Here is a 17,507-nt window from a genome sequence, read left to right on the forward strand (position 1 = left end):
GGGGGGGTTCAGGGCCACCCAGGGGCCGCTGGCACCAGCGGGGGCTTGGGCAGCACGGGGGGCTTCATGGAGAGGGAGCGCTCCAGGGTGCCGGGCCGGGGGCCCCAGGGTGGCCCCCCCGGAGCCCCCAGCGAGTGCATGCGGGTGAGCCCCCGGCCCAGGCCGGGGGGTCTCGTGGATGTCCCCCCCAGCGAGTGTCTCTGTGCCAGGGGCCGCCGGGGTGGCGGGGGGCTGTCGGGGGGCACGTCCAGCCGCCGGGGCGCCCCGTCGCGGGGGGCCGGGGGGAGGCTGGAGAACAGGGCGCCCGGCTGCACCCGGTTGGCGAAAGAGCCGGTGCCCGGGGGGGTCACTGGCCACCCCGAGCCCCCCGCCCCGTGCAGCCGCTGCAGCAGCTCCTCCAGGGTGGCCTTGGGTGGGGGTCCCGGGCCGGGGGGCTCCGGGCACCCTGGGGTGCCGAGATGGGTGGCCTGGTCTCGCCGGGGCTCCGCCGCTCGCTCCCGCGGCGTCTTGGTGGGTGGCTGCGGGGTGGCCTCGGGGGTGGGCAGCTCGGGGGGGTCCCGCAGGCCCCCGGCCCCTCCCTGGGGCGGCAGCGGGGGGTAGAGGCGAGGGGCAGGCGGCTGGGCCGGGGGTCGCGGGACGGCGGGGGGCTCCGGGGGTCCCTTGCGGACAGCGGGGCGGCGGCAGTAGGCCGCCAGCAGCCCGGCAGCCAGGGCACCCAGGGCGAAGGCGCCCAGCACGCAGCCCACCAGCACCGGCACCGGCACCGTCGCCGCGGCCCCTGGCCCAGGCTGACGCACCCCTGCAGGAGCGCCCATCAGCCCACCGCGCAGATGGGGACCCCCACGCCGGGGTCCCTCCTGGCCCTTGGGGGTCCCTCTCCCACCCCTGGGTTCCCTTCCTGGTTCCCCAGGGTCCCCCCACCCCAACGTCCCTCTTCTGTCCCTGGGGTCCCCCCACGCTGGGTCGTTCTCCTGTCCCCAGGGCCCCCTCCTGGTCTCTGGGGTCCCTCTCCCATCCCTGGGGTCCCTCCTGTCCCCAGGGTCCTTCTGTCCTATCCCTGGGGTCCTTCCTTGTCCTTGGGGTCCCCCCCACCCTGGGTCCCTCCCCAGTCCCTGAGGTCCCCCTGTCCCTGGGATCCCTCTCCCATCCCAGGGGTCCCTCCCGAGTCCCTCCCTGGTCCCCAGGGTCCCTCCTAATGGGGTGTCCAGGGGGTACAGATGGGGTGTCACTGACCATGGGCCAAGTCCCTGTCCCCATCACTGTCCCCCGCCGCTGGTGCATCTGTGAGAGCAGAGCAGGGTTGGGCCAGGCCACCCATGTCCCCTGGGGCCACCTGTGTCCCCCCCCTGCTGTCCCCAACATCCTCCAGTGTCACCCAGGTGTCCCAGGGCCCCCAGTGTTGCCCTGGTGCCACCCGCATCTCCTCATGACCTCATGTCCCCAGAAGTTCCCATGGTGACACTCCGTGTCCCCAAATATTCCCATGTCCCCAGTGTCCCCCATGTCCCCCCCCTTCACCTTGGCAGGTCTCAGTGCTCCCGGGGGATCCCTCCATGTCCTGCTCGAAGCCGCTCCTGGGGCACACAGCGGGGGGGATGTCACCCACTGTCCCCAGTGTCCCTACCCCGTGAGGAAGGGACCCAGGAGAGTGGGGTGGGGGGGGACACTGACCCCCCAGGGAAGGCCACCGCGGGGGACACTTACGGCAGGTCCTCGGAGAAGGGGACGCAGCCCCTGGGGGGCAGCCAGACGCAGTAGGGGTCACGGGCAGCCAGGCAGCTCCTGCACGGGGGGACGCAGGCGGAGGGGTGCTGAGCTGCCCTCGCACGCCCCTGTGCCCTCGTGCACCCCCAGCCCTCGCACGCCCCTGTGCTCTCACGCGTACATCTCGGTGCCCGTGTGTGCCCCCGTGCCCCCCGTGCACGCCCTGTGCCCGTGTGTGCCTCCGTGCCCTTGCACACCCCCGTGCCTGTGCGTGCCCCTGTGCCCTCGCACACCCCCAGCCCTTGCACGCCCCTGTGCTCTCACACGTACATCTCCGTGCCTGTGTGGCCCCATGCCCTTGCACGCCCTCGTGCCCTTGCACAGCCCTGTGCTCTCACACACTCTTGTGCCCACGTGTGCCCCTGTGCCCTCGCACACCCCCATACCCTTGCACACCCTCGTGCCCTCGCACACCCTTGTGCCCGTGTGTGCCCCCATGCCCTTGCACACCCCTGTGTTCTCACACGTACATTTCCATGTCCGGGTGTGCCCCCCTGCCCTCGCACGCCCCCGTGCCCTCGCACGCCCCCCTGCCCTCGCACGCCCCCGTCCGCCCCTCGCTCACCTGCGGCAGGCGCCGTGCCGGGCGCAGCGGCTCAGGGGCAGCCGCACCAGGCACCCGGCGAAGGCGACGTAGAGCTCCCGGCCCGGCGGGTGCAGCTCCAGCCCCAGCACCCGGCTGGCGTCCCGTGGCCCCCGGCACCTGCACCCCCCGTAGCACCCATCGTGACGGCCCCACGGCACCCGGCAGCACCCCACAGTGCCTGCCAGCACCCTGCAGCACCCCGCAGCACCCGGCAGCTCCACGGCACCCACCAGCAGCCCACGGCACCTGCCTGGTCCTGCAGCACCTGCCTGACCCCACGGCACCCATCAGCACCCATCAGCACCCATCAGCACCTGCCTGACCCCACGGCACCCATCAGCACCTGCTTGGTTCCACAGCACCCAGCAGCACCCTACAGCACCTGCCTGACCCCACAGCACCCATCAGCACCCATCAGCACTTGCCTGACCCCACGGCACCCATCAGCACCCATCAGCACTTGCCTGACCCCATGGCACCCATCAGCACTTGCCTGACCCCACAGCACCCATCAGCACCCTACAGCACCTGCATGACCCCATGGCACCCATCAGCTCCCCGTGGCACCTATGTGGCCCCCACCAGCACCCATCAATGTCCCGTAGCACCCACATCGCCCCCCAGCACGTACCCCACCACTGCACCCATCAGTGCCCTCTGCCTCCTGGCACCCATCGGCACCCATGGCCCCCACGAGCCTCCCAGCACCACCAGCACCCGCAGACTCATGGCCCCCCACAAGCCCCCAGCATCACCAGCACCCGCAGCCCTGGGCACCCAGTGCCTGGCACTCACCGCCCGGGGTCATAGAGGCTGATCTCCTCCAGCAGCAGCGTCTCAGCGCCGGCCTCCCCAGCGTCACCGGGCTCCCGGCTCTCGCCAGGTGCCAGGGTGCCACCGGGGTGCCGGGTGGCCCCGGGATGCCGCGTGGCCGCCAGGACCTTCAGCACCCGCCCGTCCTCGGCGCCCAGGAAGAGCACGGTCTGGTTCCCCCGTGGCCCCGCGCCCGTGTCCACCGCCAGCTGCGTCAGCCTGCGCCCAGCGCACCCTCGCACGAGGCCTCGCACGCGGCTCCGCAGCCGCTTGCACACCCCGTGCACCGGGGCGCGGCGGGCACTTGCAACGGGGCCTCGCACGCTGCGACACGCCCTCACACCGCGGCCCCTTGCACCCGAGTCTTCCCCACCCCCACGTGGGTTTCCACCGGGGCTTTGCACCAGGGCCTCGCACACCCTTGCACAAGCGCCTTGCACGAGGACCCTCTCCACCCTGCAGCACCCACACCCTCCTCGCATCAGCTCCCCCCCCCGCCGCTGTCCCCAAGGCCACCCTGTCCCCGAGGCCACCCATCCCCGCCACCGGGGCGTACCTGGTGCCGGTGCGGGTGAAGAGGGGTCGCCCGCCGGCGGGTGCCACGGCGCCGTGCAGCAGCGGGTGCTCCTTGGCGAAGGCCAACGTCTCGTCGGGGAAGTCCCCAGAGGTGACGATGCCGGCGGCCGGTCCCATCCCGGCGCAGCAGCCCGGCCTGCGGCACAGCCGGCGTGGGGACCCAGGCGTCCAGGCGGCCACCGCGCCCTGGGGGGGACCCAGGTGTCTGGGTGCAGGGGGCGGGTACCTGGGTCGGGGCACCCTGTCCTCGGGCACCAGGGTCCAGGTGCCGGCGGCGCCGCGGGGCTCAGCGAAGGGTCCCTCGAACGCCCGCTCCACGTCTGCCAGGTAGAAGGCGCAGACGGCCGAGCCGGGGATGCTGTGACGGTGGCAGGGGGTGGCACCAGTGCTGGGGACGCCGTTGTCCCCTCCTGGGGCTGCCTTGGTTGGGCAGGACCCCTCCACGCCCCCGTTGGTCCCCACTGTGTCCCCACGGCCTGTTCCCCTGCGTCTGCGTCCCCCTGTCCTGTCCCACTGTGTCACCCCATCCCCATGGCCCATCTCCCATGTCCCCATCTCTCCTGTCCCCACGTCCCCCCATGCCACGCTCCCCTGCCCAGCGTGGCCTACAGCCCCACATCCCCTTGGCCACCCACGTCCCCATGCTCACGCCCCCGACGAGCCCCCGTCCCCGTGTCCCCGTCCCCCCCGCCACCATGCCTGTTGGGCTGGGTGCCGAAGAGGGCGAGGACGGCGGGGCGCCCGTGCAGAGCCCGGGGGGGTGTCACCGCCTCCAGGACATCGAAGTAGAAGACGGCGTCCCCGGGGACGGCGCACTGCAGCCGCACCTTCAGGAAGGACGTCCAGCGCCGCTCCAGCACCCGCGGGGAGCCGCCCCGGTCGTTGCGGCACACCCGCGCCACCCGCGCCACCACCACCTGCGCCGGCACCCGCGCAGGCGTCAGCACGTGGGCACCCACGGGCACCAGCACCCAGGGACCCACGGGCACCAGCACACGGGCACCCATGGGTGTCAGCACCCAGGGACCCACGGGCATCGGCACTGTCACCCAGAGGTACTGGCACCTCCGGCTGGCACCCACGGGCGCCTCCACGTGGGACTAGCACCCAGGGGCACCCACGGGCATCAGTCACCGTGGGCTGGCACCCAGGAGCACCCACAGGCAGCAGTGCCCAGCCAGACACCCCAGTGAGGGGCACTGGGGTCTCCCCTGCCTTGATGCCGGGGCAATGGGCACTCGGGTGCCCCCTCCTCGTGCCGCCACGTCCCCGCGCCCCCCGTGCCCACCTTGCCCAGGGCGCTGAGCTCCACGGCGACCTCCCTGAAGAAGAAGTAGACGTAGGGGCCGTAGGGCAGCGCCTGGATGAAGTGGGGCTCTGGGGGGGGGGACCAGAGGGGGACACCGTCAGCCCCCGCTGCCTCTTGTCCCCTTCCCCCTCTACGGCCCCAGAGCCCTGTATCCCTAGATCCCAGCCCCCAGTATCCCCCACAGCCCTCCAGTCCCCCGTACACCCCCAGCCCCCCCAGCGGGGTACCCTGCAGCCAGCGGGAGCTGTACTTGAGGGTGCGCAGCGGGGGGCGGCCGGGGCTGAGGCTGCGGTAGATCACGGAGTCGCTCGCCTGGAAGTCGGCCACCGTGGCTGAGTACAGGCTGCCGTCTGCGGAGGGGGGGACACACACACACCAGCGTCAGCCCTGGTGTCCCCCCCACCAGGGGATCCCCATCCCCCCCCCCGCCCCCTCCAGCACCCACCGACAAAGAGGGCGACGATGCTCTGCTTGGCGTCGAAGGGGCACCGGGCCTGGCCGCTCACCTCCTCGCCCTCCTGCGCCAGGCTGCTCACCTTCAGGGGTGGGGGGGATGAAGCAATGAGATGACCCCCCCCCCCCCCATGCTCATCACACCCCCTCACGCCGCCCCCAGCCCCAGCACGGAGATGCTGAGGACCCCCACACTCACCACACCTCTGGGCACCGCCCCGCTGCGCTCCCCAGCGGAGGCTGAGACCCCCCCCCACTCATCACACCCACCACCACCTCACTCGCCAGCGGGGGCTGAGGCCCCCCCCCACTCATGACGCCCTCGCTCCCTCCCCGGCTCCCCTCACCTGGTAGGTGCGGCAGAGGGGGCTGAAGGCGTTGGTGCCGCAGGCCAGGAGGGTGCCGGCGTCGCGGGGCACCAGCACCCTGATGTAGTTGTGGCACTCGTCCTGCGCGGGGACGCGTGGGGACATGGGGGTGGGGGGGTGGAACATGGGGAGCCCCCGTGTCACCACCTGCCCCTGCCCTGAGCCCCGTTTGCCCCCGTACCCTGTACCCCCCACATACACCTGTACCCTCCTAAACCCGTATCTCCGTACCCCCTACCACGTACCCCGGCACCCCTGTGCCTCTGCACCATGTCTACCTGTACCCCCAAACCCCCAGCACCCCGTATCCCCCCATACCCCCCCCCGCACCCCTCTGCCCCACTCCCTGTACCCCCACCCCGTACCCCCGTACCTGCCGCCGGCCCCGCATGGCGCAGTTCTCCCTGTCCCGCGTCTCCCAGGTGAGGTGCTGCCGGGCGAGACGGGCGGGGTGGGCAGGGGGACACCCCACCCCGAACCCCCGTGTCCCCAGGATGGCAGCCCCGGCCCCCTTACCCGCTCGGGGTACAGCGTCCCCTTGTCCTGCCCCAGGTCGAAGGCGTAGATGTGGTCCCTGGGGGGTGGGAGCGGGGAGGGTGTGAGCGTGCGAGGGGCACGGGGATGTGCGAGGGGACACGGGCACACACGCCACGCACAAGCACAAGGGACATGGGGACACATGGGGGCACAAGCACGTACAAGTGTGCAGGAGCACATGCTGGCAGGCACAAGTGTGCACCAGCACGGATCATGGTGCTCGAGTGTGCAGAAGAGGGTGCAAGTGCACGCAAGCGTGCCCAAGCACGGACGAGCACACACAAGTTTGCACAAGTGTGCACAAGCTTGCAGAAGCAAACAAGCCTCTAGAAGCACACGCGAGCATGAACAAGCTTGCACAAGCACAGGTAAGCGTGTACAAGCACGCACAAGTGTGCACAAGCATGTGCAAGCATGGACAAGCATGCAAGAGCACACACAAGTGCAGACAAGCATGTACAAGCACACACAAGCACGCACAGGCACGCACAAGCTGGCAAACGGGGGGACAAGCTTGCACAAGCACAGACAAGGACGTACAAGAGCACACGAGCGTGCACAAGCTTGCCCAAGCATGCACAAGCACGCAGAAGGGGGACGAGCTTGCACAAGCGCACACAAAGCACAGGCAAGCATGCACAAGCACACACAAGCTTGCACAAGCTCAGCTAAGCACGCAGAAGCGCGCACAAGCACACGTGAGCTTTCACAAGCAGAGAGAAGTGCATAGAAGCATGCACGAGCGTGCACAAGCACAAAGCACCTAAGAGCGTGCACAAACACACAGAAGTGTGCACAAGCACAAAGCACACAGGACCGTGCACAAGCACAAAGCACTCATGAGCGTGCACAAGCACGCACAAGCACAAAGCACACACGAGCGTGCACAAGTACAAAGCACACAGGACCATGCACAAGCACACAGCACTCATGAGCGTGCACAAGCATGCACAAGCACAAAGCACTCACGAGCGTGCACAAGCACACAGGAGCGTGAACAAGCACAAGCACACACGAGCGTGCACAAGCACACAGCACTCATGAGCGTGCACAAGCATGCACAAGCACAAAGCACTCACAAGCGTGCACAAGCACAAAGCACACAGGACCGTGCACAAGCATGCACAAGCACACATGAGCGTGAACAAACACAAAGCACACACGAGCGTGCACGAGCACAAAGCACACAGGACCGTGCACAAGCACAAAGCACACAGGACCGTGCACAAGCACGCACAAGCACAAAGCACTCACGAGCGTGCACAAGCACAAAGCACACAGGACCGTGCACAAGCACAAAGGACCGTGCACAAGCACGCACAAGCACAAGCACACATGAGCGTGCACAAGCACAAAGCACACAAGACCGTGCACAAGCACACAGCACTCATGAGCGTGCACAAGCATGCACAAGCACAAAGCACTCACAAGCGTGCACAAGCACAAAGCACACAGGACCGTGCACAAGCATGCACAAGCACACATGAGCGTGAACAAACACAAAGCACACACGAGCGTGCACGAGCACAAAGCACACACGAGCGTGCACAAGCACAAAGCACACAGGACCGTGCACAAGCACGCACAAGCACAAAGCACTCACGAGCGTGCACAAGCACAAAGCACACAAGACCGTGCACAAGCACAAAGCACTCACGAGCGTGCACAAGCACAAGCACACACGAGCGTGCCCGAGCACACGGCCCCGCTCACCGGGCGGCGACGAAGAGGGTGCCGTTGAGGCGCAGCATGTGCTGGAAGTCGAGGCCGAGCTGGGCCGTGGCGTTGTCCCCCCGAAAGCCCCCGAAGCGGGGGTAGGCGGCGGTGGCTGCGGGGACAGCGGGGACACGCCGTGACCCCCCCATCAGCCCCCCGAGCCCTGGTGAGCCCCCCTCCCCCCGGCCCAGCACCCCCCTGCCCCCCCGCTCACCTGCCAGCCCCACGGTGCTGCGCGCCACCAGGTCCCGCGGGAAGGACTGCGCCGCCCCCCCGGGGATGAGGATGAGGAGGACGAAGGGCAGCGGGACCCTCGGCATCGTCGCGGGCCCCCGGCGGGGACGCGGGGCTGAGGGTGACCCCCACCCCGGGCTGCGAGGGGCTGAGCTCAGCGGGGGGAAACTGAGGCACAGGGGAACGTGGGGGGACACAGGGACAGGCGCCCCAGTGCCTCCTCCCAGTGTCCCCAGTACCCTCCTCCCCGTGCTCCCAACCCAGTGTTCCTGTATCCCCATCCCAGTGATCCCAGTGCCCCCTCCCAGTGGTCCCAGTGCCCCCACTTCACAGTCCCCAGTGCCCCTGCTCCAATGTGCCCTTGCCACCATCCCCAGTACCCCCGTCCCAGTGCTCCCGGTGCCCCGGGAACTGGTGCCAGCAGCGCCGGGACACCAGGCACAGCACAAGCGTGTGCAGCGGGGCACGGCTGTGCTCACCCCCACCCCCCCAGCACAGCGCCCGGCCCCACAGCACCCACCTGCACCCTCACAGCACCCCAAAATACCCCACAGCACCCACCTGCACCCCCACAACAGCGCCCCACCGACACCCTGCCACAGCACCCCAAAACACCCCGAGTACCCCTCAACACCCCCTCTATACTCCAAAACCACCCCCAAAACACCCCAAAACCACCCCCCCACAACATCCCCCCAACGACACCTCACCTACACCCCACAAGCCCCTCACAGCACCCCAAGTACCTCCCACAACACCCCACCTACACCCCCAAACCCCTCCAAAACACCCCAAAAACACCCAAAACCACCTTCCCCACAATGCCCCCCCATATCCCGCCCGAACAGCCCGCCTGAACCCCCCTACCCCCCTCACAGTACCCCAGAACCCTCACAACACCCCAAAACCACCTCCAAACCCCCTCCAACCTCCCCCCAAACCTCTCCAAAGCACCCCAAAACCCCTCAAACCCACTCCCTCACACCACCCCCCCCATATCCCGCCCGAACACCCCGCCTACACCCCAAACCCCCTCCAAAACACCCCGAAACCCTCACAACACCCCAAAACCACCCCCGAACCCTCTCCAACCTCCCCCAAACCCCTCCAAATCTCCCCCAAAACCTCTCAAACCCACCCCCTCACCCCCACCCTCCCCGTATCCCGCCCCAACACCCCACCGACGCCCCCCGAACCCCCTCCACAACACACGCCCCCGCCCCGCCCCGACCCCTCCGCTCCCGGTACCGGCTCCGCTCCCCGAGCGGTCCCGAACGGCCCCGAGCGGCTCCGCCCCGGAACGGGCCGGGACCGGCCGAAGCGGGGCCGGGGGCGGGGACCGGGGACCCCCGTGGGACCCCCCCGGGCCCCCCCCCCGCCCCCCGCCGGGGCCACCCTATAGATAGTCGTTAATCCCCGCTAATGAGCTGATCCTCATTAACTACTGGGGAGGGGCGGGGCTTGCACACGCGTGTGCCCAGCGCTGCGCCCGGCGGGGGTGGAGGCGCGCGCGCGGGGGGGTGGGGGGGGCTTGCACGCGCGTGTGCACAGCCCCGCCCCCGCGTGCGACCCCGCCCCCGCGCGGAGCCCCTTGCACACGCGTGTGCGACGCGGCTGTCACCTCTGCGTGCGTGTCCCCTGTCCCCCCTCCTGCACCAGCGGGCGGCCGTTTGCACGCACGTGTGCAGCCGGCCCAGCGGGGACTGGGAGCTACTGGGGGTTGCTACTGGGAGCGCTGGGCTCCTCCCCCTCAAGGTACCCCTCAGGCCCTGGTCCCCAAATGCCACCAGTCCCCCCGGAGCGGGGGACCCTGGGGATATCCCGGGGGGGACTGGGTGGCCCTGGGGAGACCCCCGAGGTTCTGGAGGGGTCCCCAAGGGTGCGGGGACAGGGTGACACCTGGTGGCACAGCGTGGCGTGGCACCTAGGTCCCCTGGGTGGACCTGGGTGGGGGACGACGGTGTCCCCAAGTGGATGCCCGCAGCCCCGGGGACGTGGCTGCTCCCCCAGAGTGTCCCCGAGGGGTGACAGCATCCCCAGCAGGTGACCACGTCCCCAGTGGGGTGACACTGTCCCCAGGGGGGGTGTCCGTGTCCCTGAGGGGATGATCACGTTCCCCAAAGGGAATGTCAGGGGGTTAACAGCGTCCCCAGGGCTGTGACCATGTCCCTGGGGGGACATTTGTGTCCCCAGGGGGGTGACAAAGAGGCAGAGCTGTGTGACAGTGATCCGTTTTATTTACAGGCTCTCGTTCCCGTCCCCGTGGGGGTCCAGGTGCTGGCATGGGGGGGGTGTCCCCCCCCGAGAGCAAAGATGTACAAATAAATACAACCAGAGGAAAAACAACAGCTGGTAAATCTTGTCCCAGTACCTCCCAGTACCTCCCAGTAGCCCTGCGAGAGGGCTGGCTCTGCACCCAGGCGTTGGGTGTCCCCGCAGCAGGGAATGTCCCTTGAAGAACACAGGGAGGGGACAGCGTGTGTCCCTCCAAAATCCCTCTGTCCTCTCTACCATCCCCGCCCCTGCAAGGGCTGGGCGCCGGGGGGTGCCCCGGGGTGCCCGTCACCGCGGGGTGGGAGTCACGGCGTCCCGTCCCCGGCGTCCCCGGTGTCACAGCGTGAAGATCTCGTCCTCGGCATCACGGAGGGCGGCTGCCCGCGGGGTCCTGGTGAGGGGCCGGGGGCCGAGGCGGGGGCCGCGGGGGGCTGGGGGGCCCCTGGCGTCGGGGCTCTGGGTGCTTTCGGCCTCAGTCGTGCTGCAGGGGATGCAGCGGGGTGGCACTGAGGGGTGGCCTTGCCACCCGCCCACCCACCCTGCAGCCAAACCCGCCTTCCAAAAGACCCCATTTTGCCCCAAAAAGGGGAGGCGGGACGGGCGCGCTCACCCTGTGCCGCTGGCGCGGAGCCGTTGCGCCGCCGCCGCCGCCTTGGAGCGCCCGATCTCGGCGTCGAGCTGCCGCAGGAAATCGGTGGCCGAGAGGTCGTGGCGGGACGGGGCGGGGGTGGCCGGGGTGTCCCCCGGGGGGATGGGCACGTCCTTGTCCTCGTCCTCGGGGCGGGGTCCCCCTGGCTGCGCCGGTGCGGGGATGAGGAGGGTGGGCTTGAGGAAGATGGTGTCCGAGGTGTAGAGGCGGTTGGCGCGTTTGATCTGCTCCATCTGCCGGGGACGGGTTGGGGACAGAGACAGGGATGGGGATGGGGACAGATAAGGATGGGGACAGGGATGGGGACAGGAATGGGGACAGGAATAAGGACGGGGACAGGGATGGGGACAGAGATACGGATGGGGACACGGATGGGATGGGGACAGGGATGGGGATGGGATAACGGTGGGAACAGAGACAGGGACAGGGCCGGGGACAGGGACAGGATGGGGACAGGGATAAGGATGGGGACAGGGACAGGGATGGGGACAGGGACAGGGATGGGGACAGGGACAGGGATGGGGACAGGGATGGAGACAGGAAAAGGATGGGGACAGGGATAAGGATGGGGACAGGGATGGGGACATGGATGGGATGGGGACAGAGATAAGGATGGGGAAGGGATGGGGACAGGGATAAGGATGGGGACAGGGATAAGGATGGGGACAGGGATAAGGATGGGGACAGGGATAAGGATGGGGACAGGGATAAGGATGGGGACAGGGACCAAAACAGGGACAGGGACAGAGATAAGGAAGGGATGGGGTCAGGGACGAGGGACAGGACAGGGATGGGGACAGCCATAGGGACAGGGTGGGGACGGAAGGGGACAGGGGTGTCCCCATGGGGCTGCCGGGGGACCGCGAGGCCGTCCTGCCCGCCCTGCCCCGGCGATCCTGCCCCGCCCCGCCCCACGGCCACACCGGACCCCTGGAGGTCCCCGTCCCCGTTACCCCCCCCGCCCTGCCCCTGCCCCACGGCGCCCCCGGTCCCCGCGACCGCTCACCGTCACCCCGTAGCGCAGCGCCAGCCCCGGCAGCGTGTCCCCGGGCTCCAGGCGGTGCTCCCGGGCGGACGCCCCCGCTCCGCCGCTCCCCGCCGCCATGACGGGACGGCCCCGTTCAGCCCCGACCCCCGCCAGTGCGGGGTGGGGGGGGCTCATGCGAACAGCCCCAGCCCGGGCGGGGGGACCGGCCCAGGGTCCCGGCGCGCCGGCCGCCGCTCAACGGAGGCGGGTTCGGCCCCGCAGCCCTCGCGGAGGCCTCTGGGACTTGTAGTCTGGGACTGCGGGGACCCTGCCGCCCCCCCCTCGGGCAGTGCTGCCGCCAACCTCACCCCCGCCCCAGGATCCTCCCCGGCCCCCCGGCCTCTGCCACCTGCCCGGTCTCTGCCCCGGGGGGGGGGGGCTCTGCCCTCCGCCCCGCTGCAGCGTGTGGTGCCTCGGAACTACAACTCCCGTCGTGCCGCGGGGCCGCGTCCGCCTGGGGTCCTCCCGCCCCGCCTCTCGCGCTCTCTAATTGGTCGCTGCTGCCGCGCGTAGCCCGCCGGGAAAAGCCACCCGGAAGTTGGACGAAAGGGGGCCGGTTCCCATAGTAACGGCGGGCCGGCGGTGGGGTCGCCATGTCCTTCAAGCGGGAGGGGGACGACCCCGGTCAGCTGGGGGTGCTGCAGGTAGGTCCCAGCCCCCCCCGGACACCCCCAAACCATCCCTCGGCTTCCCAGGCCCCCCCCAACCCCGGCCTCCCCACATACCCCCCGGGTTCGCCCCCTTGCCCCGGCCTGCCCCCGCCGCCCCTGTTCCCCCCAGCCCTTCCCGCCCCTCCTGCCCGCCGTCTCCCCTGCCTGCAAATGTTCCTCTGCCCCCCCGCTTCCCCTTCACCCCTGCCCTAACTTGACCCCGCTCAGGGTTCCCCTCCCAGCGCCCCAAATACCCCCCCCTTGGCCCAGGCCGCTCCCCGAAATTACCCCCTTCCCCTGCCTCAACCTGCCCCCGCCGCCAAACCGCCCCCTCCCCAGCCTTGACACCCCAATTCCCCACTTGCCACGCCCCCATTGCTCCTTCAGAGGAGGGTCCCCAGGGTGCTGAGGTTTCCCAGCCTAAGGAGGGGGGGACAGGGCTGGGGACAAGGGCTGGTTCCCTGTGGGGGAGACACACCCCCCCCCCCCCAGCAGCAGGCACAGAGGAGACCAGCGCCCACCTGGCCCCCTCGGTCCCTCCCAGAAAAGACGCGTGGCGGACCTGCTGGCCAACTACATCCCCGAGGACGAGGCGCTGCTGCTGAGGAGCGGGAGGTAAGCGAGACCCCCGAGCGCAGCCCCCCCCCCCCCCCTCCAGCTGCTTGCAGGGTCCTGACGGCAGCTTTTCCCCCCACCCTTGGCACAGGTACGCCTGCACGGTGTGCGCCCACCGCCCCGTCTTCGACACGCTGGACGTGCTGACGGTCCACAGGGCCGGCAAGAAGCACACGGGCAGTAAGTGGGGGGGGGCTGGCGGCAGGGTGGGCTGCGCCGAGCGAGCGTGTCCCCCTGAGAGGAGGAGTTAAGGGAATCTTAGTCGATAAGGCGTTGCTTAATGATTACCTAGGTTGCTGTATAGTCCAGGGGATCGATTTAATAGATGTGGCTTAACGTTTCTGTTGGCCATTGTACAAATTAGTTGAAGCAAGAAGTCCTGTGCCCCCCTACGATAGACAGTCCCCTATAAGAGTGATGAACCTGTCTTAAGAACCGGCTGAAACCGACTCTGAAGTTGGGGCAAGAGCCGAGGAGCACCTGAGTCTGCGCAAGGACAAGGGGTTACCAGCGGTGACGAAGAGGAGCCATCGGCCTTCATCTTTACGAACCCCCCCCCCCCCCCGACGACCACCACAAGGAGGCACTGCGCAAGCGCAGAGAGGAGAAGTTTGTGGAAATGACTTTTGGGACTGATTTTAATAGGAAGGGGGGACAGGTCATACATATGTATAGGTGTATTGGGAAACCTGACGTATAAGTAACGCTTAACGGTATAAAAAACACAAGTTGCCGCGTTGGGGCGCGCACGACTTTGGTGGGGCTGCCCCCCCCGGTGCTGCCCAGCGCTGAATAAACACACCTCCTCGACAAGCTCACGGATTGTGGAGTCCGTTTTCCGCGCGTCACCCTCTCCCGTCCCCTTCGCTCTCTTCCAGGCCTGCAGCGCTTCTACGGCAAGAAGCGCTCGCTCCAGGACGCGGCCCAGAAGCGGCGGCACGAGGAGGAGGTGCAGGCCGAGGAGGCGGGTGTGCAGGTTGGTGTGGGTGCCCCTTCCTCGCCTCGCCGGACTCTCCAGCCGGGCCTCCCCATCCCGAGCTCTGTTCCCCCACCTCGAGCTCTGTCCCCCCACCCCGAGCTCTGTCCCCTCTCCCCGAGCTCTGTCCCCCCACCCCGAGCTCTGTCCCCTCTCCCCGAGCTCTGTCCCCCCACCCTGAGCTCTGTCCCCCCTCCCCGAGCTCTGTCCCCCCACCCCGAGCTCTGTCCCCTCTCCCCGAGCTCTGTCCCCTCTCCCCGAGCTCTGTCCCGCCACCCCGAGCTCTGTCCCCTCTCCCTGAGCTCTGTCCCCCCACCCCGAGCTCTGTCCCCCCACCCCGAGCTCTGTCCCTTCTCCCCGAGCTCTGTCCCCTCTCCTCGAGCTCTGTCCCGCCACCCCGAGCTCTGTCCCGCCACCCCGAGCTCTGTCCCCTCTCCCCGAGCTCTGTCCCCCCACCCCGAGCTCTGTCCCCCCACCCCGAGCTCTGTCCCCTCTCCTCGAGCTCTGTCCCGCCACCCCGAGCTCTGTCCCCTCTCCCTGAGCTCTGTCCCCCCACCCCGAGCTCTGTCCCCCCACCCCGAGCTCTGTCCCCTCTCCCCAAGCTCTGTCCCCCCACCCCGAGCTCTGTCCCCCCACCCCGAGCTCTGTCCCCTCTCCCCGAGCTCTGTCCCCCCACCCCGAGCTCTGTCCCCTCTCCTCGAGCTCTGTCCCGCCACCCCGAGCTCTGTCCCGCCACCCCGAGCTCTGTCCCCTCTCCCTGAGCTCTGTCCCGCCACCCCGAGCTCTGTCCCCCCACCCCGAGCTCTGTCCCCCCACCCCGAGCTCTGTCCCCTCTCCTCGAGCTCTGTCCCGCCACCCCGAGCTCTGTCCCGCCACCCCGAGCTCTGTCCCCTCTCCCTGAGCTCTGTCCCCCCTCCCCGAGCTCTGTCCCCCCTCCCCGAGCTCTGTCCCCCCACCCCGAGCTCTGTCCCCCCACCCTGAGCTCTGTCCCCTCTCCCCAGGGCTCCCCGGCCCCTCTGCTGGCCCGGACGAGGAGGATTGCCCGCAGCGCTCTGCTGAAAGCTGCTCCCTACAACAGCTGCTGCCGGAGGACGACGGGGTGAGGCCTTTGGGGTCACTGCTGGAGGATGAGGAGAAGCTCTGGGCTTCCCGGGAGGGGACAGGCAGTGCCATGGCCTCACCGCCATTGTGATCATCAAGTTGGGATTTTGAAGGGATAATGACTTTTCATTGATCACTAATTGCTTTTAATGAACGACTGAATTGCTTTAAGGAATAACTCACGCTGTGTATTGATGATATTAGTTTCCATCGTAGTAAGAAACACCCAAACCCTCCCTGATGCTCAGAGACAGCAGCTGCCTCACGAAGAAGGTCAAAGCTAAAGCTGCTGCGGGGTGTGAAATGGCCCAGAACGGAACAGGGAGGCAGGAGACAGGGACGGGGGGTGAAAGTTTCATCTTCTCTGATGGGGTGAAACCAGAGAAACTAAGGAATGTTGAGGTGAAGACCCTCACCTCCTCCCCTTCCTGATTTGTACATCAGAGACCTTGATCAGTAAGATAACCCCTGATTACATTAGTATGGGAATACTAATGAAGTTAGTTAATAGGGTGGAGCAATCAGTGTAAATGTCAACATTCATAGCGGGCATAACACGCACGCTGATGTTAAAATGTGTTAAAGAGCACGACTTTGCAGAAAAAGGATACAAAATGCTGAATTTTTTGGTGTAACTCGGAAGCCCGTCAGGAGGAGCCACCCCCCGTGCTCCCCAGCGCTGCCGTAACGAAGCGCCGGCTTCTCTGCCGCGGGGGAGAGAAGTTGGTCGCGATGGCGACCCCCCCCCCGTCAACACCACCGGGTGTTTTTCGGACGAGGCCCTGACTCCTCTTCCCATGGCAGGGTGGAGGGGAGCAGCTCAAGAGCTGGCGTGACCCCGACAGGGCCGAGCGCCGCCGCGCCGCTGCCGGAGCCGTCGCGGAATGACGGCGAAGCGGTGGACGCCAGCCCCGCAGCCCTGCTGCCGGGGCACCGCGGCGGGCAAGCAGGTGAGAACCACCCGTTGGGTGCGGGGCTGCGGCAGCGCCATCGGGGCGGGGCGCTCAGGCCCTCAGCCGGGCCTCTCCCCCATTTCTGCGGGTCTCACCAGCCCCTTCTCTGCCCTCCCAGACGCACCGAAAGCGGCTCCGGCCCGGACGCAGCGAAGTGGCAAAGGAAAAACCTCATCGTCGGCGCTGAGCCGGCCCGAAGGCCTCAGCCCCGAGAGACGGCGGGCGCTGGAGCGGTACCTGCAGCTGCGGAGGTGAGTCCTGGCCCCGTTGGTGGGGGGAGCCCCGTAAAAAGCCGCTTCTCACTCCTTCCGTCTGCGCGTCCCCAGCGCCGGCTGGATCCAGGACCGCTCCGGCAAGTGGGTGAAGGACCAGAACGCCGAATTCGACTCCGACGAGGACGAGCCGCCCGCCCTGCTGCCCTCCTGAGCCCCCCCTCTGCCCCACTGGTCCCCACGGGGACGGTGTGTGTCCCCCCACCCCGCTCCCAGGTTGTCCCCAAGCCCCACCGGGAATAGAAGCAGCTGGAGAGGCCGGAGGTGTCTGAGCCGTTGGGGCAGGCCCCAGGGAGGGGTGATATTGGGGCGGGGGGGGGGGGGGGGGGGTGTCTCAGCTTTATTGCCGCCATGGGGTGCTCAACCTGGTGGCTTTTCGGGGTGTCCCCACCCGCAGCCAGGGCCCTGCGAGCGCTGCCAGCCGCCATGTGGCTTTTGGCCCGGCCCCTCCTGTCCCTGGCCCAAGTCCCGCTCCTTTTCTCACACGCTGGCAGCTGCCTGCGGGTCGTGGCCTTTCGGGGTGATGGCGCTGGGTTCCCCCCCGCCCCCCCCCGGCCCCGGCCCCGGCAGCTGTCCCAGCGCTTCGGAAAGCGCCTGGCCACGCCACCCTCCCCCTGCCTCAGTTTCTCCCCTC

At 68.3% G+C, this 17,507-nt stretch overlaps 3 protein-coding genes across 4 annotated transcripts; 1 reads left to right on the top strand and 2 right to left on the bottom strand.

Moving 5' to 3' along the window:
* Window positions 1–8: 8 nt before the first annotated feature.
* On the bottom strand, window positions 9–8,442 carry SEMA6C (semaphorin 6C). 2 transcript variants are annotated; one of them, XM_086478272.1, is made up of 17 exons: window positions 8,337–8,442; window positions 8,120–8,234; window positions 6,386–6,443; window positions 6,243–6,299; window positions 5,849–5,950; window positions 5,494–5,584; window positions 5,276–5,398; window positions 5,028–5,116; window positions 4,439–4,656; window positions 3,966–4,097; window positions 3,720–3,875; window positions 3,146–3,382; window positions 2,330–2,467; window positions 1,705–1,782; window positions 1,519–1,574; window positions 1,234–1,272; window positions 9–799 (listed from the first exon to the last, which is right to left on the bottom strand). In XM_086478272.1, the coding sequence occupies exons 1-17, from the start codon at window positions 8,440–8,442 to the stop codon at window positions 9–11; spliced, it is 2,586 nt and encodes an 861-aa protein (XP_086334398.1). The 2 variants fall into 2 exon arrangements, with proteins under 2 accessions (XP_086334398.1, XP_086334397.1); XM_086478271.1 differs by having other exon boundaries at window positions 1,234–1,283; window positions 1,515–1,574.
* A 2,524-nt stretch (window positions 8,443–10,966) lies between these two features.
* On the bottom strand, window positions 10,967–12,384 carry LYSMD1 (LysM domain containing 1). The gene is made up of 3 exons (XM_086478430.1): window positions 12,286–12,384; window positions 11,241–11,512; window positions 10,967–11,111 (listed from the first exon to the last, which is right to left on the bottom strand). Exons 1-3 carry the CDS (start codon window positions 12,382–12,384, stop codon window positions 10,967–10,969), a joined length of 516 nt encoding a protein of 171 aa, XP_086334556.1.
* A 482-nt stretch (window positions 12,385–12,866) lies between these two features.
* SCNM1 (sodium channel modifier 1) lies at window positions 12,867–17,047 on the top strand. The gene is made up of 8 exons (XM_086478238.1): window positions 12,867–12,950; window positions 13,501–13,571; window positions 13,663–13,751; window positions 14,450–14,547; window positions 15,549–15,646; window positions 16,453–16,598; window positions 16,720–16,852; window positions 16,928–17,047. The coding sequence occupies exons 1-8, from the start codon at window positions 12,900–12,902 to the stop codon at window positions 17,025–17,027; spliced, it is 786 nt and encodes a 261-aa protein (XP_086334364.1). The 5' UTR covers window positions 12,867–12,899; the 3' UTR covers window positions 17,028–17,047.
* The last annotated feature ends 460 nt before the right edge of the window (window positions 17,048–17,507 follow it).

This window comes from Leptosomus discolor, chromosome 26 (assembly GCF_034619465.1).
Source record: "Leptosomus discolor isolate bLepDis1 chromosome 26, bLepDis1.hap2, whole genome shotgun sequence".
NCBI classification, from domain to species: domain Eukaryota; kingdom Metazoa; phylum Chordata; class Aves; order Leptosomiformes; family Leptosomidae; genus Leptosomus; species Leptosomus discolor.